Genomic DNA, 24952 nt, shown 5'->3' with positions numbered 1-24952 from the left:
TCCTCTTCTTTCGCCCTTCTCTCTTCCTCGCTTCCTCGCTCTTCGCAAGGAGAGAGGCCTCCTCGCGGAGGATCGAGACCGGCGTTTATTAACGTTTTGTTTATACGTCCCGATTAGAGCTAATCGATCCTCCGGCGAAATGAGGCATAATATAGAGCCGCGGCTGCCTCATAAATACTCATTTGTGCGGGGCGACTTCCTTCACCGTCGCCACCACCGCCGTCGCCGCCGCCCAAGTCGCCTTCGTTACGCTTATGCGGATGGCGGATCGAATACGCGAATTTGTGTACATAATTAACCGGCGGTTATTAGCTGCCGGCTATATTTATTGCACCGCGGAGGCTCCACACCCGTCCTCTTCCTCGCTCCCTTCCACCTTGCCGCCCTCGCGATTGCGACGTCGCGAGATCGCCCGTAAAGCCGACAGGCGATGATAGCGGAGTATCGGTGATAAATTAGTAATTGCCGCTCTTAAGGGTATATCAGGTGGTCGCCGTGCGCGACAGATTATACTGCGCGATATTTCATACGGCGCAAAATCAGGCCGATGCTTTAATCGCCGTGGAGCAACAAGTGGAAGCGGTAGCGGCGGACGCGTGAGCGTTGCGCGACGATAGTAACCGCTCTCCGCGGCCATAATCGCGCGATAATTGCCGCTTCTCTTAACTACGTTGCGCGGCCGAGTGCTATCAATTTCGATCGATCTCGCTCTTTTGAATATCGCTCGTGAGACTCGTCCGCCTCGTTGCACGAAGCCGACGGGGCGACTTTGTATCTTATCTCATATCGCGCCGCACATTATCTACTTATGCTAAAATCTTTCTCGTTTTATTTTCTTCCGGGGATAAAATTGAATTATCGACCACGCGTCATTTTCGTTCTGATAAACAGAGTCGCGCACCTACGCGTAGATATATCATCTATATAGATTATAAGTTATCTATAAATTGTTGCGGGCCTGCTCACTTTCTTAAATCTTATTTTTACATTTTGGTTTTGTTTTTATTATGTTGAAAGCTCGCAGGTAAATCTGAACGATAACGTTTTGTATATTAATAGTGCGTATATCTTTTATATCACTATTGAGATATGTTAAATATTTCTAAAATTGATTATACCTAACTTAACCTGACCTAACCTATTAAAAATTGGTAAAAGCATTTGACTTAAAACATAACGGCAGACTTTTAATTATTATTTTTACGATGTCACGAAAACTTAATACTGAATTTCGCGAACTTGATTTCGTATTGATAAAAAAGGGAAGTAGATATTATGCATGTAACTATTGCAGATATAAGCTAAGGAACGCTGTTTCTCCCGTGCAAAATCACACAAGTGAATTTACATAATAAAATTTCCGCGTTACCTGCATATTTTATATTCCTAAAAACTTTTCGAATAGTTTGTAAAGTAATAGTTTGTAAGATTATATTGATATTCTTATTTAAATCTGCTGCGCAATATATTGAAAGTTTGATCATTTATTGCAACTTTTCAATTTTCAATGTTAAATAATCTCCATAATCAATATCACAATCGAATACGTGAACTATTTTAAAACTTAAACCAACATAGACTAATAGCTTATCCTTTCTCTCTGCATCGTGCTATGCAGTTTATTATATTTTACATAGTGTGCATTGTATATACGAAAAAAACATCCGTGTAAACATCACTTAGACAGTAAGATATCCAAGGTATCCAATCATACGTAAGACAATACGTAAGATGTAATCTTCAAATCTACGGCACCACCCTGCTGATAAGAGAGTCTTGCGCGTCTCGCGTTTGTCAACAGTTGATTCGACGGCCGCGATAAACACGAAGCGCTCATTCGATACGTGATTCGAGCACGTTACGTCGAGATGATAGACAGCGCGCTGATGCGTGGGGGATTAGAAATTGCGCGCATGACCTAACATTTCTAGACGATTTCACGGTGTGCAAGCTAGAACGTCGGAGGGCGTAAAATCGCGCATCCGGGCCGGCGCGTTGATCCGCGAATTGATTAAGGATCGTTAGATACACCTCGGACTGCGCGGCTCGTGGATACACCGGTGGCAGATTATACGTAGATCAGGCCAATCTGCGATTCGTTTCAGGCACCATGCTTGACCTGTTCTCACGCTACCGCGTCTTCGCCGAGCCGGGAAGCGATTTTCAGGATGCGTCTGGCATACAATTGCCGATCCTCCGATCCTCCGGATTTGTCGTACGATCATCCTTAACGAATACACGATCATTATTTCGGTTTGTGACGCGCACGATGCCACCGTAAAGCCCACAATGCGATCACAGTAGGCGGCTCCGGGGTTGGTTACCACCACCCTGTGGGAACCGATCTCTGTTAAACTTGGCGGAGATGAAGAATTTCACGTATGAAAGTGAGCCCCCTATTTCTTCGCCTAACCATTTCGGTCGTCCATTTTTCTCATCTCCTCTCCTCGCGTCTGTAAGCGTCTGTCCCCTTCTTCACACGCTCTTACAGCTCTCCTTCGATATATCTGGCGATCGTTCCGAGAGGTGGAGACGTCGTTACTTATTTTCCTCCTTTTGCCCCTTCGCTGCTCCCTCCCTCTTCTTCTCTCTCTTCTCTCTCCACCCTCTCTTGCGTCTTTTACTCCGTCTCGCTCCGTCTCGCTTTCCTCTCTCCTTCTCCCCCCGCCCCCCCCCCTCTCTCCCCGTTTTCCATCCTTTATTTTTCGGAGCAGCATTATCTCATAATCGACCGGATGATTCTGCCGTCCACCAGAATGGCATGGCCTGCTGAGCACACGTTTGAGTTCGTTAATGTTCGCCCGTGAGAGTGGATCTAATGAATTTGATGACTCCTTTCTCCGCCGATCTTGCCTCCTCCCGGCCGGGCATTCCTCGCCCGCCCTTCTCCCCTTCCTCGCCCGGAGCGTGTTCCTCTGGTATCGGCGTAACGCACGATATCTTTATGATCCTGGTAATAAATCGAATTGCTGGCGCGCGAGATGAATGTTTTTTACGGGCCCGATAGAAGGTACGGGGAATCGCGTTTTCTACGACGATCGAGACACTTCGATCTATATTGCAAGGTTTCGGCTTGTTTTCTTTATCGGGTCTGCGGTCGAATGCCAATGCGAAATCGAAAGCGGGGAAATTCGCTTTTTTCTCGCGAGGCTTAAATGAACGGTACGCGATCGTTGAAACAAGCGCGCAAGATTCGGCGGTGATTCACCAATAACGGACCCCTCACCGCTATCTCGTGTTTATTTATTCGTCTAGATCGCCGCGTCGATATAGACGTTTGCGCCTCTTTTAACGTCGGCGCATTGACGCCTTGTGGGTCTCCCAATGGGCACGATAGATATTCCCCCGTCTAGGGCGTATAGAGGCTCGCAAAACAGGCTGTGGTAAGTGACGGCCACTGTGGCGATCGGAGAGCGGCGGGCGAAGGGAGACTCCGTAATTAACAATCCATTTTGTATTCGGCTCACCTGATCGCGTCGTGTGCGGTCCGTGACGTCATAATTCGGGGCCCCTTCGAGGCGTACCGCCCCCTTAATGCGGGCCCCGACACCTCTCGGCTCCGCGATCCAGCACGCACTTCCCTCTCTCCTCTGTCTTATTCTCCCTTGCCTCCTTGAGCAGGTACAGGAGAAAGAGGAGGAGGGCGTGAAGATGTAGATGGGAAAGAGAGAGAGAGAGGAGGAGAGTAACGGGGAGAAGGAGAAAGAAAGAGAGAGAGAGAGATCGTCCATCTCGCATCCTTCGTCTCCTCTTCGTCCTCGCGATGCCTGAAGATGCCTGGATAGTATATACACCTCGAAGGCGGCCAGGGGGATATAATGGCTCGGCCGGACTTCACACGATGCCGACTGGTACACCGGAGCCCGGAGGATGATACAGAGCTCGGCGAGGCCGCGAGAGGGAGAGAGACGCGAGTAGCACGGACCTCCGAGCGAGAGGGTTCCGAAGTCGCGGAAGGAGCTACCACGGCGTCTCCCAGCCTTCTCGATCCTCGCGGATCGTCCTGCTCGTTCGATCTTCCGGGAGATGTCGGTTGTGTACTGATTTCTCACTTACGGCCGATCTCGCCGATGAGTATCACGCGGCCCGGTCGTTGCGTAGCGCGCGTGTCGTGGATTACCGATCGCGACCGGTGTCGAGGATGTTATTAAAAAGAGGGGGTCGCTTAATTGAACGCGCGGGACGAGTCGGGAGAGGATAATTACAATAATTTTTCGACGATCGGCTCGTCCCACTCCTAACGTCGCTCTCGGGAATCTCGCGGTCGCGCGTCGAAACAAGAGGGAGGGAGAGAGATAGATAGAGACAGAGAAGCTCGACAGGGAGATTAGGCCGCTCGGAGGCGTCGGAGAAAAGGAGGAGAGGGCGGCGAAGGAGAGAGTCGAAGGGTGGGCCCCGTTACCCGGCTTTGTACGAGGGCCGCTTGCCGCTGTCAGCCCGCGGGGGCCTTATTTCAAGACCGTACCGAATCAGGCACGACAATCGCCCTAATATCCACACGAATGCCGTGCCGGAGGCCCCCACGGTGCAACAGGGCCCCCCCCTTCTGCCCGCCGATGAGGGAGGCAGAGGAGACCTCGCGATGAGTAAGAGATCTTTCCTCTCCCGTCCTTCTTCCCATACCCTCCCTCCACCCGTCCCGGTCTCGCGCGCCTGCTTTCCTCTTCGTCGTTTTCTATCTTTAACCTCGCGTCGTCCCGACGTTTCGCCGCGTTTTGACCGGCTCTCGCCGCTGAAACTTCCCCCGCCCGCCCCCGCGCGATTAACGCGCTCTCATCTCCAAACAAATCGTGGATGTTTACGAGGGAATGTTTCCAGCTACGAGTTTAGTTCTTTCACGGCCTCTTCTCGATCCTTCGCGTCGAAGTGTAAGCTACGCTCGCACGCGGCGCGCCTTCGACCGTTTCTCACTCGAGCCTCCGGCCGGTTCGCGCGTCTTATTTCGCACGTCGCCTCTACACATCCGCGTCTTCTAATCCAGATGGTAAGTCGACGTAACACGCGAATGAGTGAATTCGCTGCACAGTTTTTCCCCTTACGCGAACTAACAGATCACACCGACGGTAAATTCGCACCGAGGAAGAATACGGCGAGTTTGAAAAGGCGCAGACCGTGCCCGCGACGTTATATCGCTCGCGATTAATATCTATCGTTACCGATCATTAATAACCTTGTATCATGGAAGCCGTGGCTTGCTCCACGCGTGGAAGGGGGCAAGTGGAGGGAGAGGGGACCTACCTCGAGCCCGCGGCGTAAAAACACGTTGTTGCTGACGCAACTACGTCCGCATTGTCCGGGGATACGGCGCGTCATTAGTGGAAGCTTCAACGCTACCATCGCGCGCTTCACCGTCGGCATTCAGCGATTCGCCTCGTGGATTCGTTCGTGACGAGCTCCGTGCGAGTAGGTGGCTAGCTCTCGGCCGGCTCGGGGAAAAGAAAAAAGGGATCGTTTAGAAGGGTAATGGGGCCCACGGGCCCCGCGTGCTTCGGTTTACCGAATGCGCCCGCCACAAAGCCCCCAGCCAGGGAATAAACGCAGTCGTTACGGTGTTTGCGCCGGCATTTAATTGTTTGCCCTTTCCTTTCAGACGAGGCAGCGTCTTTTTGTTTCTTTTCGCCTTCCGTCTCCTTCCCGAGCACCTTTCCTTCTTTCTCTCTCTCTCTCTCTTTCTTCCTTATCGTGTGCGACGTAAGCTTCGAATCGTTCGCAAGTGCCCTGTCGTCGAACGAATCTACCGAGTGGATTACGCGGGTAACAAAGTGATAATTTGTTCTCCAGCGGTTCCCGAACGAAAGCTCGAAGGTATTGGAAGATAAAATCGTGAAATTCGTCTTAATTATTTACTTAAATTGGCTTTCGAGTTAGCGTCGCGTTCGTCATGGATTTGTTTCCGATATGTCGCGAACACTTACGAGATTTAGCTCACTTCTTCAGAATGAGGGACGACGTGAACGTACCTTCATATTATCTGATCGATCTAATCGTAGACGTGTGGCGGATTCGTCGATAGCTGCAAAAACCAATGCGGCAAACGAACTTTAGATTTACGATTTCGTTATTTAGTAAAACTTTCGAAAGCTACTCGAGTTTCAATTATTTTACTTAATTAACGTTTTAAGATTTCGATATGAAAAAATAAAAATATTCAGATATATTATGCTGAAATATTTTATTTTGTTAGTATATTAAGAAACTGTTTATAATATCTAGTCTTCCCGACTCATCGGTCTATCGAAGAAAAATTGATAGTAGTTGTTTGGTTTGTCAACGTCATTGTACATGTCGAAATATTATTAACAATAAAAAAAAGAAGGCTAAAAACTCATTTTCTCATGTTTTTTGATATAATCAGCAGTTTCCTAATACACCATATAATGAAATAAAATATTTCCTCAAGATATTTTTAATTTCTAAATATTCTTTTATATCGAAATCTTAAATAATGTTAACTAAGCCGAATAATAATTATAATTTTTCGAGGGCATTTCCATAACTTCGTACTTTGCCTCCAACTACATTTAGTTAGCATATTATGTATCTTTGTGTAAAATTTGTAAAATTGCGTAAAATTGTGTAAATTGTGTAAAATTTGTAAAATTGTATCGATCGGATTCAAGTAGCTTTTTAAACTTTTTAAACTAAGCCAAGCCCGATCCCGCATTTCCCCCATTTCCCAGCGAAACGAAGAATCGGACGGACAGGATTCCGAGTAGAATGTCGAAAAGTCGCGCGCGACGAAGATCGACACGTCGGCATAATCGAGAGCCGGCGAACGTGGGAGTTTATTTTCATCGGTGACGCGGCCTGCAGGCCGCGGCGCGCAATCGCGTTTCACCTTCTCGCCACCGACGAGTCCAGAGCCCCTTTTATCCGTTCCGATGGAAGCGGACCGTGCATCATGGCGCGGCTCTGATAAACGGATTAAGAACTTCGGATCTAATTGGCCCCCGGTCCCCGATTGTAAAAGAAACCTTCGTCCGCCTTACTGCCGGTCGTGAGATTAGGATTCGTATGGTATATGTGTATACCACCCTGGAGCTTATCTCCCTCCCCGCCGTTGGCTTCCCAACCTGTTCGCTGCGAGGAACCTGCCAGTGTTTACCCACATTTCCCTCGGGTTTCCAATCACTTTACGGTCCTAATCGTCGCTTCCGCATACTTCGTCCGCCATTGGCTCGCCGTGCCGTGTCGTTATCGGCACTGTTATCGAGACTAATACCGTGACTATTGCCGGTGGAATTTTTAATAACAAACTACTTGTCGTACCGCGTCCCCTCTTTTCTCCCTCTCTTTCTCTGTCTCTCCATCTCTCGCTGGAACCTTCCTTCGCGTTGTGCGATAGAACAGTTCGCTGTTAGTCAACTCGAACATATCGACTTAGGTTATCGCTGCACCCGATCGTACGGAGATACCGAGTCCCTCGCTTGTGAGAAGAATCGTTCCCGGCTCGTTTCGCTCGTCGTTGCTCGCGCCTTTCTTGCGCATTGTTAGCACAGGCACGTAGCGGCTTATATTTGCCTTACGTGTTCCATAATTGGTTGAATCAAGTAATATTCGAGGTATCCTTTTTTCTTCAACGAAACACACTTTTGAACTATTTCGAGCATCAAGCGTCGGACACTGTTCCATCCCCCGTCGGTCGCGTCGTCGCGCGAAATCGCGCGGCGGGAAAAAGCGCCATTCACGAGTATAAAAAATACCATAAACGCGAACATTAAACCGCGGTTTCGCGGTATTCGCGCGGAGAGATATATCGGGCGTATTTTACTCTAGTTTAGTATAATTTACGATCCATAAATTACGGCGCGTTTCGCGCCGGCGTTATTTCCAAACCGAACATCCAGCCGCGTAATTGATCGAAACTTTGTAGCCTCCTGTCATTTTCGGGCCGGCTTTCTCGCAAAAGCGAAGATTGAAAACGGCGTGTCCGCGTGAAATATCCACGAACATGGATATTCGACGGAATCGACGAGGCCGCGTGTTGCGAAAAGAGAAGGAAAGAGCGAGAGCGTGATGCCGCGGTACCGCGGCATAATAACAGAGCGCCGCATACACGCACACACGAGCCGAGCTAGCTGATGACTTCATTGAACTGGACCCGCTCGGGCCTCGGGCCCAGGACCTCCCTGAAACCGCCTCAAATTATAACGCCGGCTCGGGCCCAGGCCCGCTTTTGATGGGCTCGAGACACATCTTGAGCTCCTAGCGGAGCACAAACGGAATCGCCTCGATTTCGCGTCGGCTGCGCGCCGACGACAGGTATTGCGATCCACGTTCCGCTTTAATCGTGCGCTAATATTTATCGAGCCGAGGGGCCGATTTTTAATTTCGAACAAACACGCCGTTTCAGAGGCGTTGTTAGGTAGAGGGAAGGCAAGGAACCACGGCATGTTTTACGACATTAGATTAGATTAGAAATCTGCTCTTTCAATGATTAATAGCCGAAACCGTATCTCAATCATCGATCTCGGTAAATATCCAAACAAGCGATCTTTCGATTGCGCGCTATAAGCGCTCTTTACAATTTATTTATTTATTTATTTATATAAACGGGAAAATTCCATTTTACACACATGAAAAAAGATTATATAAGTTACATAATAGAACGTAAGATTTATTCAAATTACATAATAAAATTGTATAATATGAAATTATATAAACAAACTTATATAGGTAAACTGACTAACAATGTATCGACAGTATTGAGAAGATACCACAGAGTCTGAAGATATAAATAATCAATTAGATGATTCTTCTCTTTCATCGTAATGGCACTCGCGGTGTCTCTCTTCCGCGTCTCGTTTTCACAAGCTGTCGAAAGCTCTCTGTCTCTTTGCGTTGTCCTTTTTCGCGAAACGTCGTGACACACGCTCACTCTTCACCACGTCGTCGTGGACGGTCGATATATCGATCGGCGGTTCGTCGAGTTGTGTGAGAACGATCTCGCGCGTGTTCGCGATCAGCCCGCATGAGCCGCGTGTTGCCAGCACGGATACACGGCGCGATCGCGATCGGGATCGTGTAGATCTCGAAACGGTACGGCGATGACGTCGCGCGGTGTGGCGCACGGAAAATCGCGCGGAGATACGGACGTGCGGATCGCGTGGGATTATATTGCGCTCGCGAAATCGTGACGTGTACGAAATAGTCGCGCGGTGATGTAGATGCGACGTTCAGGTACTCGGCGTAAGCGGAGCATTAATATGCGCCGCATAGACCGCACAAACCGGATCGACGTTTCAAAATATTCTCACGCTTCCTTTGGCGTGGTGCTCCAGTTACACCTTGCCGGCGCGAAAGTAACTGATTTGACGGACCAGCTTCGAAATTGGAACTGAAGAACCATTTCAGTTTCGTTTATATGTGTGTGTATGTGTGTGTGCTCAGGTCTCATTTTAAAAATTAGTTCACTAAAATATTCGAGCATTAAACCTTTTATGATTCACGGAATAATTATTTTATCGATAGTCGGTTCAATTTTCTAGAGAGAGATGTAAAAAGCGTATTATTATGGGCGTAGCCAGAATTTCAGTCAGGAGGGTCAAAAGGTTATTTAGCTTTACATGAATTTTATTATCATTTATTTCACACAAATATATTGAATTTATCTTCGCACGAGAAAGACTTATTAGAGTATTGACACTAAAGCTAGTTTCCGTAAATCTTTGATAAACCTTCTCGATACTTTTTCTTCCAGCTTTTTCTTCTACTCAAGCACTATTTTTCTACATACATAGCCCATCGTACATTTAACACGCATAGCCCACTGAGACGGTTCTATGACATTATTGATCGCAACTAAGTTTTATATCGTTTATATTTCTTTATTTTTATGATTTTCATAATTTAATTGTCTCTCCTTGCCAAAATCTATGGGAGGGGAGCAAGCATCCCTCCTATTCCTTAGCTATGCCTACGTATATCATATATATTTCTCTGCGTTCGCTGTGTGCGATGGAAAAGAGAGAGAGAGAGAGAGAGAGGGAGAGACAAACACTGAATGAATCGTCTCCACTCGACAGGGAATACCAAAATTCCATGAACGCGAGCCGGCGAATTATTTACGACCGGCTGAGGTATACACGAGAATCGAGTGCTCGATCGTGGCAATAATACTGCGTAGAAAAGGCGGAGGGAAGACAGAGGTAGAAACGGCGACATCGGCCGCGGAACAAGTGGAGAACACGCGGCGCACACGGAGTCATCTAACCCGGTCGGGTCAGCCGGAATATCCTCCACCTCCCGGTTCTCTCTTTCTCTCTTTCTTTCTCCCCGAGCCTTCACCACAGAGCGTATCGATGCCCGCTCGTACACTAGGCTGGAGATCCTATGGGAAATAGAAAGTGGGCACGCGGCGTTCGCGGTTGCCCCGTGCGTTTAGCCTATGTGAAATTTACGAGCGGCTTGTCTCGTAATTACCATTGTAGAAACTCGCACCGGTGAGAGAAAGAGAGACAGAGGGAGAGTGAAAAAGAAAGAAACAGTAAATGAACGAAGGTGGATAAGGTGGAAGGAAATAAGACAAGAAGAGAATGAGAGAAAGAAAGAGACGGAGAAAGAGTGAGAAAGAGAGAGAGAGAGAAGTTACTTCGTAGTGTATCTCGAGGCTGGGCCCGAGAGAGGAGGAGAGACGTGGGGCCCCGTAAGTGCCGTGTAATTGCCACTGCGCGTTTACTCGGGCATCTGTTTACCCACTTGGATCGTGCAAAACGCGCCGAGCTGTAAACGCCCGCTCTCGGGATCGCGCGGATCGGTTTTCATCTCGGTAAAGAGCTTGCTTATTACCCGCAGAAACAGGCTGCCGATTGGTATCTACCGCGTCTATTAACGACGCTGCCGCGAGAACGTCACTTCGCAGTCGCTCTCGCAGCCGCGATGGTGTGGCGTGGCCTTCTGTAATTAGGAAAAAATTCCCCAGCAACGAGATAGATAGCGCGGATCGCGCGCGGCGTCGCGCGCGCGAGAAAAGCGTGTCGATCTCCGCTGGTATCTCGGACTCCACGATACCCGGGGCCCCTGGTCTTAATGTCCGGTACCGGCGATAATACGAGTTAATTAACTCTGGGTTAATTATTCGACTCGTTGATTATCCCCGACTGCAATTCTATCTGTAGTAAGTGCGCGCGAGGAATAAAAGGCTCGAGGAGGACATAAAAACGACGTTGGTATGAATCGAAGATGACTCAACCCTGCGATCGAACTACGGATCGGTAGAGAGTCCCAGTGAATTGCGTTTGAAGAACTATATCGAAGAGAAATACGTGATCTATGAATTCTCCCCACTCTCGAAAAATCATTGAAGAGTCGCTCTGTCCGTTAGACATGGCGCGGATCCTGTAAGCCGATTAATGCGTGTTTGGGCATCATCTGAATTTGACGGAAGGTCAGTTAGATTCATAGTGTGTGGTCGGTGTATAATTTGACGTCATAAGTGAAGTGATTCTTTTTGCTAAAAATTTATGTATTAACATAAGTAAGCATTACGTGTATTTTTTTTTGTAATAATATATAATAGTGTTATACATTATTAAGTAATTGATTATTTCTTAACAATGCGTGTTATCACTTTGCAAGTGAAAAGTAAACTATTTTTATACTTCCACAAGAAAGAAAATATTTTCTTTCCCATAAAAATACTTATTTTCGTCATTTCAAAATGCCCTTTTCTCAGTGGTCCAAAAAATATTTCCCGAACGCGCTCTAGAGTCATTTTTTCCTTTTAGAACTATCTTTCAGCTTCATAATTCAAAATAATAAAGAATTAAAAAATTTCAATTTTTCAAGTAAAACACTACCATTCGCAAGACCACTGTTTAAAATCGAATTTCGTTCAGTAACTTGAAACTGATTTTCTACGCGTCAAACATTAAAATAGAAGAGTTACATTTCATTCTAGAATTTTATCAATCTCTTTCCTTTCACAGTTTCTCAGATGTGGAATTTCGACTATCGCACAGGGTTATAATACGACCCTGTTTGCGACACGAGCGACTTTTTAGAAGTGTACGGCCGAAGGATTAACGTCAACGCGCGATCACCGATCTCCGGAACCCGCGACGACCGCGGTAGAACGCCGACGCGAACGGGTGAATGCAAAGATACCCGAGAGAGGATATCGGAATGTAGATGATAGAACGGAGCGCAATAAATCGGCGAGACGTCACGACGCAGAAAAACGGCCGGATCCACTTCGTCCCGCTCTTTCTTTGTCGTGGGACCGATGACACGCCATCGGTCCCAACAGCGCAGCTCCCGGGGCCACCACTCGGTCACGAGGCCCAGTTCGACCGTCTGCGACGCGACGCGCGGCCTTGCGAAATTCGTGACAAAAAATGTCTGCGGACTTCCCTGCACCACCCCCTCTTCCTTATCCTCGTCCTTATCCCTCTGGTCCACCTTGCTCGCTCATAGATTCGTGTATACGGTTAGGAGCGAGGTAGCAGCCTTCGGGACTCCTGCGCGAGTGGATCCTTCGACTGCTCCGGGTTGTGAAATGTGTAATTGACACGAGGAATGCTATGCTTGCCAAAAGATGTACATTTCGAAGATTCTTCGGACAAGCGTGGACTGATCAAATTAAATCATCTTTAGTCTTGATATTACTAACGCAAACTTGATTTTCCGCGGAAAAATAATTTATATTTTTCGCAACATAATAAGTAGAGTCATTAGATTGCTCATTAATTTAGTTAACAATTGGGTGAGAAGTTATCAGGGATTTTAACATTAATAATTAATATTACTGGGATTCCCTTTAAAAGTCGGTTCATACGTGGAAGCCGGTTACTATGTTTCGCCTGGCCAAAAAATCAGGTACGTTCCGCATATACGATGGACAACTTCACCTTCCCACTATCATATTAATAATTTGACATTATTAATACCTAACAGAACTAAAACATCTATGTTTAACTCCTCATTGACCTACATTGATAAAATAATTTGTCGATCACTAGACTCGACCCCAGTTTATCTGAGATATACTCGACAATCTGCTGTGAAATTATTCTCGCGTTCGTCGGTGCGTCGAAAAATCTCAATCTTCGCTCATCCCATCATTTCCCACTCGGAGAAGGATTAATGATTCCGAAAATACTCAAGCGCTCGAAGGCCGATTAAATCGACGGTGTAAGTTTACAGTGTTAATAACGCGTCGTCAATATGTAAAAAATGTGGCGATCTCTCCCCGAAACCCGAGGTTCGAGTCGAGGCCGTGTCGCAGCGAGGTCCATTCCGCAAGGTCCAGGTCATTAGTAGCGGAGCTAGGCGAAAACTCTTGCCATTCTCGCGCAGTCAATTAGCCGAATTGATCACCAGACACCCGTGACTTCGGTCGTTATAACGATCCGTTCCTATTACTTGCCGCGAATGCCTGGCGTGCCATCGCCCGACGTGGCATGCAGAACAGCGAGGATACCGAGAGCCGGGACTGAAAAAAATCATGCCGTGGAACATTCTGCAGCTTTGTCGAGGCGCGCTCATCGCGCGTGTACATTAGTGTGTCTCGTCCCTTTTTTCCATGTCTCTCCCGCTCCCCCTCTCTCTCTCTTTCTCGCTCTCTCCCTCTCCTTCTCTTCCTTTCTCTCTCTCTCTTTCTCTCTTCCTTCCTCTATACTCTCGTCATAATAAAAGAATCTGTTCCTCCCTCTATATAACGCCGGTCCGCCTCTACCGTTTCGACAAGCAGCGGCAGCGTGTTCGAGCAGGTTCTCAGGAATTCACGACTCATGCGGCGACCGGGTGTCCAGGTGAAACGGATAATGGCATTTAACGAGGAGGAATCGTTGCACCGCGTGCACCGAGCGCGGCCCAAATTACCGGGTCGGGCTAATGTACAAATGACGCCCGATGAATCGACGCGTCGATCGTATTGTTCCAACACCTTTCTCCGGCCGCGTTACTCCGTGAGAACACGTATCAATCTTTTTCTTTCTCTCTCTCTCTCTCTCTTTCTTCCTTTGTTTTCTCTTTCTCATTCCCCTAGTTAGATATGGACCCTCGGTCTCGCCTCGATTTCCATCGTTTCAGTCTAATTAATCGTAACCGTCGATTAATTAGTAACCGTAGCTGTCGGTTTATCGTTCGACAAATCGATCTTGCATTCGTCGGTAATTTCAAGCGTTCAATTCAAGCCACCGTCGTGTTATTTTACAAACACCGTCAGGAGTAGCTTTCTTCTTCAACAATCATTTTATTATATGTCGATTAATCATCTTCGCGACTCTCGCGATGAGTTAATAATTCGACGAGTCATCGAGCGCGATTCCGCCCATTATTCCTCTCGTTTGCGAAAAAGCGAAACTTACAACGTATTTTTGTGGCACATTGTATACACGGTACTCCCGTCATGCCTTATACGGAGATATGGAAACAGATAGATCGCTTCGTAGGATCGACGGGTGTAATTAGTACGCGCGGCCAATCAACCGTGGCGGAATTAGTATGCAAGTTGGGAAATTCAAGCGCCTAAACGCTCGCAGGGCAGGGCAAAGCGGCGAAGGGGAGAGAGAGGGGAGGATTGAATCGGGATGACAGAGAGAAAGAGAGCGAGAAAGTCAGGAAGGGCGGTGGCGGTATGAGAGAGGCGGCGGCTCTCCTCGTCTCTGAAAACTGGTCTGGTGCAGTTGCGGTCTTAGGAACAGAGGAGAGTCGAAGGAGCTGCATTCCCCGGTAATTAGTCTCACCCATAAATTACTGGCTATTTCGCGTCTGTGTTGGTCACGAGTCGGTAACACCGTTCTTCCCCTCCCCCGTCCCGATACGTTCCGACTTCCCTTTCTGCTCTACCTACGTTTCTCCCTTTTTCCCGGTCACTCAAAATATCGTTCTCGTTCCAAATAACAAATGAAAGAAAGAGAAAGACAGAGAGAGAGAGAGAGAGAGGGGGGGAGAGTGAGTCGACACGGGTCTCGGAAGCCGTGAACGTAAACTCGTGAGATTGCGATCGTAATCGCAAAATTATCCCGTCTTTCCTTTCTCTTTTCATTCCGACTTTTTTGGACTGTAAGCTAAATTTAAGCACGCGTCTATCTTCTTTATTTGCAAGAATCGCGTAATTTTCACATATTACTCGCGTCATATCTCAGTGAAAATAACACGTTGCACACCCTGCGTGTTACGCATCGTACGTACGAATGGAGTCTTCAGACACGGCCAGGAGGGGCTATTTAACGGGCGGGAGATTCTAGGTGCCAGGAGGTCCGACTCTATGGGAACGAAACGGGCTCATCTTTGCCGTAGGTCCGCGGACCTGTTCTGGACCGAGTGGATCTCTCGGGGCGCCGAAGAAAGGGGCACAGGACCCCGCTGCTAAATGAGCTGTAATACGGACCCCCGCTGAACCTCCTCTCGCCGCGCCAGCCCTCCTTGAACCGTACTCCGAGGCATTCCCCCTCCCTTTCATCGCCGCTTAAAACCACTCACGCTGCTTGGCCCGCCGGTTATGATATGACCACACGAGACGACTTCTTCTGCTGTCGACTCTTCCTGCAATATTTTTACTTCTCGGCTCACCTTTATTTTTTCCCCCGCTCGCTCTTTCATCGCCGCTATTATCGCCCTCGTCTCTATCACCGGGATCGCATCAATGACCGCGTCATTCCTGAGGATTGCCGGCGCTCCGTAAAAGAAAGGACGCGTGTGAAAGTAGCGCGGGGTAAAAAGTCAAGCTGAGGGCCAAGAGATACACTATTATGCAACCGTCGCTGAATTCGTCATTGTATTACATACAATCAAACTTTTATTTCTCCACAATTGAGTATGTATATGTGTGTATATGTGAGCGTCGGTCGGGTTTATTCTTCTGCCGCCGAACCTGAATCTGGATCACTGGCGACGCGTTCGCTCCGCGAAACCACCGTTTCCGCCATTGAGCGAACTAGTTCACAGGCCCTCCTCTCGACTATTATTCCGGGAAGTAACGGAGAACGGTCGTGACACCGAGAGCCATTGCTGGGCAAGACTGTTCGGTCAACGAAGCAGTTGACCCGCGTGCTCGGCGGTCGATCTAGCAATTAGGCCAATCGTTGCGATCGACGCTACGCGATCGGCGGCGCGGAGAGGCTCGCGTCGGGGCAATTAATCGGCACTACATAATCCTCTTGATTTTATTAGACTCGTCGAGTTCCCCAAGGCCGAAGACCGGCCGATCGGTTAGTCGCTTTGCTTCTCACAACAGACTGAAGCGCACGCTTCGATCCATGAATGACCATCCGAGGAGCTGGTTCGAGATACCGAACTCGTAAACTTCCTAACGACTCGACTTATTAGCTGGATGTGACTATTACCGCTCATCCGCCAACTAGACTCGCATAGATTGTAAAATATCGCCGTGTAGCGCGGCAGTAAACATACTCCCGAAAGCTACAGTTACCGTGTCGTCCCGGCCGTTAAAAGGCTCTGTACGTCGCTCTGCCGAAATAGAACGCACTTGAAGCAAAAGCTGCATCTATTACTAGGCCGGTCTTCATGTAACACAATTCGGAGTACCGATATTCCACTGTGAAACGGCCAAGTGCTCGGGAACCGGTAAAGGCTGCTGCTACAGCCGCGAGCCCCGCTCGCGGCTTTGTCGTGGCGGCGGAGATGAAAAGGATGTAGCGAGCCACACGCCGACAGCTTAAGCCCTCAATAGCCCTCTGCGATGGTGCCTGCAGCGTGTACCAAAGCCATAATATGGTGGGAGGAGAGGCGAGGTAGAAGGAGCAGGTCGCGCCGGTCGAAAGGAGGAAGAGAAAGAAGCGAGGGAGAAGCGCGGGACCAGTCGGGGCGAGAGGTGGCGGGTCGAAGGGAGACGAGGCATGAGACGGCTACTGAGCGGAGCTCGCCTTCACAAAGCATCAGAATGGGACTTACCGGGGCCCCGTTATTAGTCCTTACTCCGCTCGTCTTCGTATTGGTACGACAGGGGACGCGGAGAGAGCGTGCGCGCGCGCAGGAAAGAGAGAGAGAGAGCGACGGAGAAAGAGAGATCGGATCTCGTGCGCCCAGCCGCACTCCCCTCGCCCCGCGCGCGCGCGAGAGCGCGTGTGTCGCCTTGCGGAGGATGGCATGGGAAATGTCAGTGTCATCGATACCTGCTTTCCTCGTGGCGCTTCACAACCTGAAAACTCATCCGGCAAAAGAGCCCCCTTTGTCACGCTGCCGTGTATTGGCGAGGGCCGGGGCGAGGAGGGAAGGGACGAGATTGACACGTCGGGCGAGATTCACTTGACAGGGCGAACTTCTTATTATAGGGATGAGAGGATAAGAGGGTAGTGTGGAGGGATAAGAGGTACACTCGAACGTCAGGTTGAGCCCCGGCTAATCTTCCGTCGGAGTCTCGTGTCTTCGAGCCGGTTGATCACGCGGAGCAGCGTTTCTTTCTTCCTTTCTTTCTTTCTTTCTCGCCTCCGATTGCCTCACATTGTGACGAATGCGTCAATTCCCGACCACGCTAGTCCGGAGGAGGTTTATACGTGCACGGAGAAAATATTGTAATAAAAATCACCACGAAATTTTGTAACGTTGCGCCGTACCTTAATTGTGATTGAAATCACTTTGTGTGTTGTAATCTTTAGTGATGCGTACAATGAAATACACCATTAAAGATTGTAACACACAGAAAAAAAATTAGTCCTAAATCAAGATAGATATTTCCATACATAGGCAAGAATGTTATAATACTCTTGGATTTTTAGTCTTGAATTGAGTTCAAGTAATAGTTGCTTCAATAGAAATTCGATCAAATCAAGACTGAAAATCTTCTAAGAAGATTATAATATTCTTGCTTAAACATGAGAATATTTATCATTGATTTAAGATTAACGTTTTTCTGTGAACGCATCATAATTTCAGTTATAATTCCGATATAATCCAATATTATACAATTTTGTAGCAATTTTTATTACAACATTATTCCGTGTACGCTGAAGGAAGGATTTGGTAACAATTACGAAGATTTGATCAGTGTGTTTCAACGAAATATATCTTGAAATATTCACAAAATTTTGCTAATTACGACCAAATCCTCCTTTCATCGCACACATTTGGCTCCCGTGGCTGCATGACGTATTCTTCCTAAAAGTTTGTAAATTTCGACTTCAAATTAACTCTCGTGTTTAGCTTCGTCGGAACATATAATAGATCGCTTATCGAAAGGAATCGCGATCGAAAAGTATCCGCGAAAAATATGCGTACCATTTTCACATATAGTATTTCCCGAGTTCTCTCTTACGCTCGCTCGCAGGTTATCCTTTACAAAGTTCTCATACCTGCATCCATCGTACCGCGAAAATTTGCAGCACCAGCTCGCATTTCCTTGCTATAATCGGGGTCGCCGATCGAGTTGACGTTACTCGTCGCTCGCGACGTCGATCACCTTGACATTGCTCGGCCGAAAGATCGGGACATGATCGCGCCTCCGTGGGATCCTAAGCAGCACGCGGTGCGAGCAGAGAGGAGCGGCTCCTCGTGCCGACGGGTTCCGTAGGCGAGTTAAAAGAGGAAAAGAGGGGCTCGGTTGCGTCTGGTTGCCGCCGAGCGGCGCTCACCTGCCTAGTCCGCAACAGTCTCGTACGGTTCGTTCGGGCCAGGAGCCTCGCCGGCGATCGCAGACGGCCGTACCTCCTTGTCTCCCCTACCACCTTTCCACCTCCGCAGGCTTTCTCTCTTTCTCGATCTATCTATCTCTTCCTCTCTATCGCGGCTTTTTCACCCTTCAGCCTAGCCATTTCCGTCCTACCGTCGGCTGCGCCCCTTCGTTCTCGCCGTCGCTCGCGATTTCCCACGAGTTTCCGCGCACTTCCCTACTTCCGTCCGCCGATCCGCGCGCGGCTATCAAAAAAAGTCTCCAACGTCATTCCGCGGGGGATGCCTTCCACCTTGAAGATCGTGCCTCTCGCGACGGCGAAGTCGAGGATGCACCCGTCGCCGGCGTCGGCCTCGCGGCGGCGGTGATGGTTGTGCGCCGGTGGTGGTGGTCGCGGCGGCGGCGGTGGTGGTGGTTGTGGTGGCGGTGGTGGTGGACGTGGTGGCGCGGTGGTGGTGCTGCTGCCGCTGTTGTTGCTGGTGGTGGTGCCGGTGAAGAAGAGGAAGAAGAAGAGGAAGAAGAAAACGGCGTACGGTGGTGGGGGGGGCGACTCTCTTCTCTACTCCCCAGAACTCCGTTAGTGGGGGTAAGGCAACACTCAAAGATCGTGGTGACGTAGTTCTGGCAGGAACGCGACGCGTTTTTGTCCACGTAGCAAGAAAAGAGGACTTTTCTACGCCTTATCTGTGCCCTACATAGTCGTTACCTGCCGGGAGTGAGGAAGAGGAGCGAGACGGAAGTGACGAAAGAGGAAGAAGACGTCCGCAAGAGAGAAAGGGAGAGAGAGAGAGAGAGAGAGAGAGAGAGAGATAAAGACGGCGAGGCAGGCCGTGCAGCAGAGGAAGAGCGAGATAGAGATAGGGTGGCTAGGGTGGGGGAAAAAAGAGGGGAGCGGACGGGACCGGAAGTCAGTGCTCTTCTTCCGGGTCTTCCTCGAATCGCGAGGGCCTTTATCGCGATCCGGAAGACGCGTGTCTCTTCCAACGAAGGGCGTCTTTGATCGCTCTCCTTCGGCGTTCACACGCCGCGATACGATCATGAGGATCAAACGTGCATCGCGATCGTCGTCGTCGCCGCGTAATCTCACAGGCCTACCTTCGCTCCGTACGACGTGTCGGGAAACGCGACGTCAAGAATAGTTCCCGGGGAGACGCAAGGCGATCCAAGAAGGATGAGGAACTCCGCACGCGGCCAACAAGTCCTCGCAACGTGAAGTGTCGCGACCTCGTGCCCCCCTCCCCTCTGCCCCGGTGCCAGCGAGGATCCTGAAGAGAGAGACTGCGCGAGCGTCACATCGGGTCGACGCGCATTTTCGAAAAACCCACGTCGTGTCCGATGGTCCACCACGGTCGGGATGTCGAGTCTCGCCGGACGAAGCGATAAGGGAATCGCGCGGCGGTAGAGGGGACAGTGCGTGAGTCGCGCGTGCTAATATTCGGCCACGAGGTGTACTCGGACCTGAGGACCGTTCGACTCGCGCTCGCCGGCGCGCCGTCGCGATCTCTCCTCATCGAGGAGAGATCCCCGTGGTCAGTGCGACAGAGCGGGCCGGAAGAGGAAGAGACACGTACAATCGGTGATCTTCGAGTGCCAGGTGCGGAGGGGATGGAGATGCGCCCGGTTCTCGTGGCGATCTGCCTCCTCCTCGTAACCCCCATCACCGGCTCTTTCTGGTGAGTGACTACGCATCGCTTGTCCGTGATAGTACGTTCCTCCTCGTTCTGCTCGTCGCCGTCGTCTTCGAGAGAGAAAGAGACTTTCTCGCGCCAAGTCTACGCGAGAAGCAGATTTACATTGGGCTTAGATCAGTAGGTGGCAAGTGGAGCGGCGAACCGTTCTTCCCGTTTCGGTTACGTCTCGGGAGAAACGAGCGCTTGGCTGACTAGCGGCCTCGCGTGTTCCCGTCTCGGGCGCGTCACGGTTTCGTTCTGAATTTCACTTGTCGAATTACAGTGCCCTGCATGCAATGTCACGATCCAACGTGACGCGCGAGAGCTTATCGTTAACAGCAGCCGCGCGTAGAGTAAGCTCGCGTAGCTGTCGCGTACGTACGTCACGAGCACTTGTGTCATATCTCCGGCGCGAACGGCTTTCGCGCAATCTCCGTGGATTTATGAGTCTGATACGTCTGATAAGTGGCGGATGAAAGCATCGCTCGCGCCACTATTTCCAACGTGATTACATCTCGACTCGGTCACGACGATCGCCCGCGCGTGTTCTCCCCCTGCCGTCCCCCCGAAATCCTTCAAAAGTGAGATAGAGAGTGACAAGTAACAGCTCGACGCGTCCTTAGCGCCGTAACGCGCGACGACCATAAAAACGAGGGTTAAAACAAACACAAGTCGTGTGTTTGCGCGGCGCGGTATCTGGTCTGGCCTATTCTGCTCGCGCGCTCTCTCGTCGGCTCGCTCGCCCAAGGAAAATAGTATTAGGCAGAACCGCGGAAAAGACCCTTCCCCCTCCCCCATCCTCCTCGTAAGTGACTCCGAAACTTGCCCACCGCGGAGAGTGAAAGCAGACGCGCGAGTCGTACAGCTCTGACTTGCGCGCGCGATTCGCTCACGTTGAAATTCTAGTCCGGCGGGCGCGAGCGCACACAGATTATTGTGTAATACGCATTTATTGCACAATACCCAATTATCGCGTAATGTGCAACAATTGCCCTGACCGGCTGGTATCTTGATGACCCGGTTGCGCGAGGAGAGTTAACGTCTCTCGCGAGTTCGCGCTTCCACGTCGCCGCTCTTTCGCGACCGTCGCTCGCGTTGCGTCCCGTACAAATCGCACGCACAGGGCTACAGCACGCAGAACTGGATGTACGAAATTGCGGCGTCGCATTAGAGCCGGCGATGCGCCGCGTCGAGAGAGCGCGAGAGGAACTAACGAGTGCTCCAGTTTCGCGGCGCGTCATCTGGGTTATCAATTATTACGTCGCGCGTTACGCGCACGTAGGATGAGTAATGACGCTATAAATCCTCCTTTCGTAGTTATCCGTGCTCTTATAAGCGGACTGCGTCTTGAGATTTATGGCTTCATTTTGCGCTACGCGACTCGCTTCGCTTGCATTATCGACGCACGTGAAACGCCTTCTCTAAATATCTCTTTATTTCTAAGCGTGACTCTTTTTCTCTCTCTTTCTCTCTCTTCACTCGCTCGTGCACACTCCTTTCGTCTCTTTATTGAATTACCCGGCTTCCGCTTACCTCTACCTCCGGTTACAACTTCCTCGACGGAGAAGCCGGTTAAATCCTTAGCCGATCACCGAAGCTGCGAAGTTACGTGACACTTTCGGTAGCTGAACTCCAACTATCTCGGCCGGCGGCAGTAAATTACTCGGTAGCGCGACGTTCGCTGTGTATTCCGCTTTGTTGGATAAATGTTTGCACGGTGATAGAACGTTATCGTGCCCGTGTCACTCAGAATTACAGCATCCGGAGACGGATTGTCCCGTATCTATCTGGCGGGCGTGGCGTGAACTTCGCGTGCATCAGCAACGCGCCTTATTATACGTCAACGTGGAAACGCTACTTAATAAAAGGTTTTTAATCGCACAATATTACTCACGAGAAATTGTAGGTGTAAAAAGTAATTCATTTCTTGCACTGTAAATAGAGCACGTATATGTTATTTATCGGTCTCCGATTAGCTATATAGGAAAAAAGAGCTAGATTCAAGTAAATAATTACTCCGATTCTCCTTGGCAGATTTTTACTTGGATCAAATAAATTTTACCTGGATTAAGTAAATATTTTACTTACGTCAAGTCTAATCGATATTAGTTGATCCAAATAAAAATTGCTAAGGAGTATTGGAGTAATTATTCATTTGAATCTAGCACTTTTTTCTGTGCAATTATTACCCTCCACCGAGACATCGTAAAATTAATCACGACACAAATAGTGTGACTAAAGAACAATAAATAAGTAGCACTAATAAATTCTAATCGGATGGGTCGTCTATTTTATGCCATTACTGATACGCTTTCTCGGACATGGCCGACGGGGTTTGTTTGACGACGTCGGTGGAGAGTTGTTTGTGAGGGTGAAGAGGGCGAGAGTCCTCCTCGAGGTCGAGAAATATTTGTTTCCGATTTAAAACGGATTTCTGACATCCCGACTGTGCCATGAGGCCTCGCATCTTATCGCTCGCTCACTTCCCCATCGTAGCTGTCGTTCACGGCGTGTTTGATAAATATATTAAGAAGATGACGGTTTGTTTCGATAACAGGTATTTAACGGTCAAACTGGAAACTCTCCGCTCTTTCTTTCTGCCCGCTTCGTTCATCATCCGCTATGAGTTAATCTGCGGCCACTATCGCGCACGAAGACGCGTGTCGGATCGTTTTATCCACTTCGCTAGTCACTGCGGCGTGTAGCATATCGTATCCAAAATTCAATTTGTGAATCTCGGGTTTTTTCTCGAATCATCCATTCATGTACGAACTGGATTGCACGAAGGTGTTCAGAGATTACAAATATTTTAATTTTATAGAAATTTTTACATAGAGAAAGAGAGAGAGAGAGATAAAAATGAATGAGTATTATATATACATTTTGATTAAAAACGAAACGAACTTTTGCATCAACCCAATATTTTTATGTAACTCTGATCAATTTTAATATAACGTGAAAAGTTGCGTTATACTAAAATTTATCAGAGTTATATAAAAATATTGAGTTGATGCAGAAGTTCATTCCGCTTGTTTAATTTCAATGTACACATAATATTTGTTTATCTTTAAGATTCAATAAAATCAATTAAGTACGCGCCATTTCATTCGATGACCTGCCGAGTCTCCGATAGCTGCATAATCCCGCGGTCGTAGAAATTCTGTGGCTTTTGAGCGAAGAAATGACGAAGAAAGGAATTTTTGCATCTACCCGATAAATCGGACTTTTCGGACGCTCCGAAAGGTCGCCTACAAATTGCGCGAGACGAAATATGACGAAACGAGAGCGGCGATGGTCTTCCGCGAATCATTCTCTCTTGATTCTCACTCGATGACACTCGAGCTGGCGGCACATCATTTCAGCGACCCTCATTCTTGCGGAATGCCATCTCTGCCTGCTCCGAAAATATCGCGGGGTCCATAAATCAGCCGCTCGTACGATCGTTCGTCATCGAGTCGCGCATTACGCCCTTCTCGCGGGTCCTCCTGGGTTCTCCGCGAGGACCCGGGGCCCGATTACCCGATTGGAACCGGATTCCCTTTCGTCGATCGGCATTCCTTGGTTTTTTCGCGACGAGTACTCCTCTCTCTCTTTCTATCTCCCTCTCGTTCCCGTCCGCGCATCGTCCGCTCGCGTCTTACCCCGTCCTTCTCGTGCGGTCCTCTGGGAACGAAGGGACTCGTGGAGGAGCGGCCGAAGGCAGGGTGGGCGATTCACGAGGGGACAAAGACGACCAAGTGGAGGAGTAAAGAGGTAAAGAAGTGAGCGAGGATGGACAATGGTCTCGCTCAAAGCGTCACCCGTAAATCTCGTTGAGCGCGTATAATTTGTAAGTCGGCAGCAGCCCCCCCTTGCCTCCTACCCTCCCCTTACTCACCCCCTCGTCCTCCTCCGGCAGCCGTTGCCCGCGTTTCTTCTTCTCTCTTTCTCCCTTGTCGTCCGAGATTCGAAGGGCCGTGGTCGAGATACCACGACGCTCCGTTCCATGTTCCTGCATGGCTCTCGCTCCGGTCGCACGTTCTTCGCCGATTCTTGCGTTTCTTCGACGTACCGCGTGTTATACACGCGCTGTACTATCGGTTTTTGTATCGATACAATGTAGAAGTGCGATCGCAACGTTATCACGGATCATGTCCTCTGTCTGCCACAGTGGCGTGTAATATCATGGAGATACAGCGAGATTCCTGGCGATATTTCAGATTTAGACGCGATCGGGGATGCTTTCACCTTGCGCTGATAGAAAATTCTCGTTAATTTCGGCGCCAATTAGATTTTATAGTAGTAGCAACATGCATGTAAGATTGTTATCACAGATACTATACCGACACTACGGTAACTACTTACTGGAAAAACGATCCTCCCGGCTGTTTTTCCGGTTAAAATGTATGTTTGGCGCCGAAAATGTCTAGCATTTTCTATCAGTGTGGACCGAAGATCAGTATTCCGAGAGAGTAACGTTGTGTACTCCGCGCAGCTTCGTCGCGGACAAGCCACGTAATAAGCCACGTACGTACCGTAAATACCGTATCCGCGTGAAAAAGTGAAGGAAGCGCGGGCCTTTCGCCAGCGCACAATGATTATTCCCCGAAATACCAGAATCGTGGCCGACGAGACGGCCAACAGATCGTCCCGTTCATTTTCGGACGCCGACACGTGTCGGCCGATCGATCATACGCGGTATCGAGGCGTGCGCCGCAAATACCCGACGTGA

The 24952-nt window shown here is 49.1% G+C and overlaps 1 protein-coding gene across 2 annotated transcripts in view; it reads left to right on the top strand.

Moving 5' to 3' along the window:
* LOC106746483 (protein Wnt-6-like) overlaps positions 1 to 24952 on the top strand; it is a 120821-nt gene that overhangs the window by 51673 nt on the left and 44196 nt on the right. Inside the window, exon 1 of one of the 2 annotated variants that reach the window (XM_014623117.1) lies at positions 20177 to 20244. The exons of the other annotated variant lie outside the window; for it this stretch is intronic. Within the exon in view, the coding sequence (XP_014478603.1) occupies positions 20177 to 20244 (68 nt within the window). Of the gene's footprint in view, positions 1 to 20176; positions 20245 to 24952 lie in introns of those variants that run through there. 2 annotated transcript variants of the gene reach the window in all.

This window comes from Dinoponera quadriceps, unplaced genomic scaffold, assembly GCF_001313825.1.
Source record: "Dinoponera quadriceps isolate SergipeBrazil2010 unplaced genomic scaffold, ASM131382v1 scaffold1850, whole genome shotgun sequence".
In the NCBI taxonomy this organism is placed as follows: domain Eukaryota; kingdom Metazoa; phylum Arthropoda; class Insecta; order Hymenoptera; family Formicidae; genus Dinoponera; species Dinoponera quadriceps.
The sequence above is the reverse complement of the archived record's forward strand: the minus strand, read 5'-3'. Positions and strand labels throughout refer to the sequence as shown.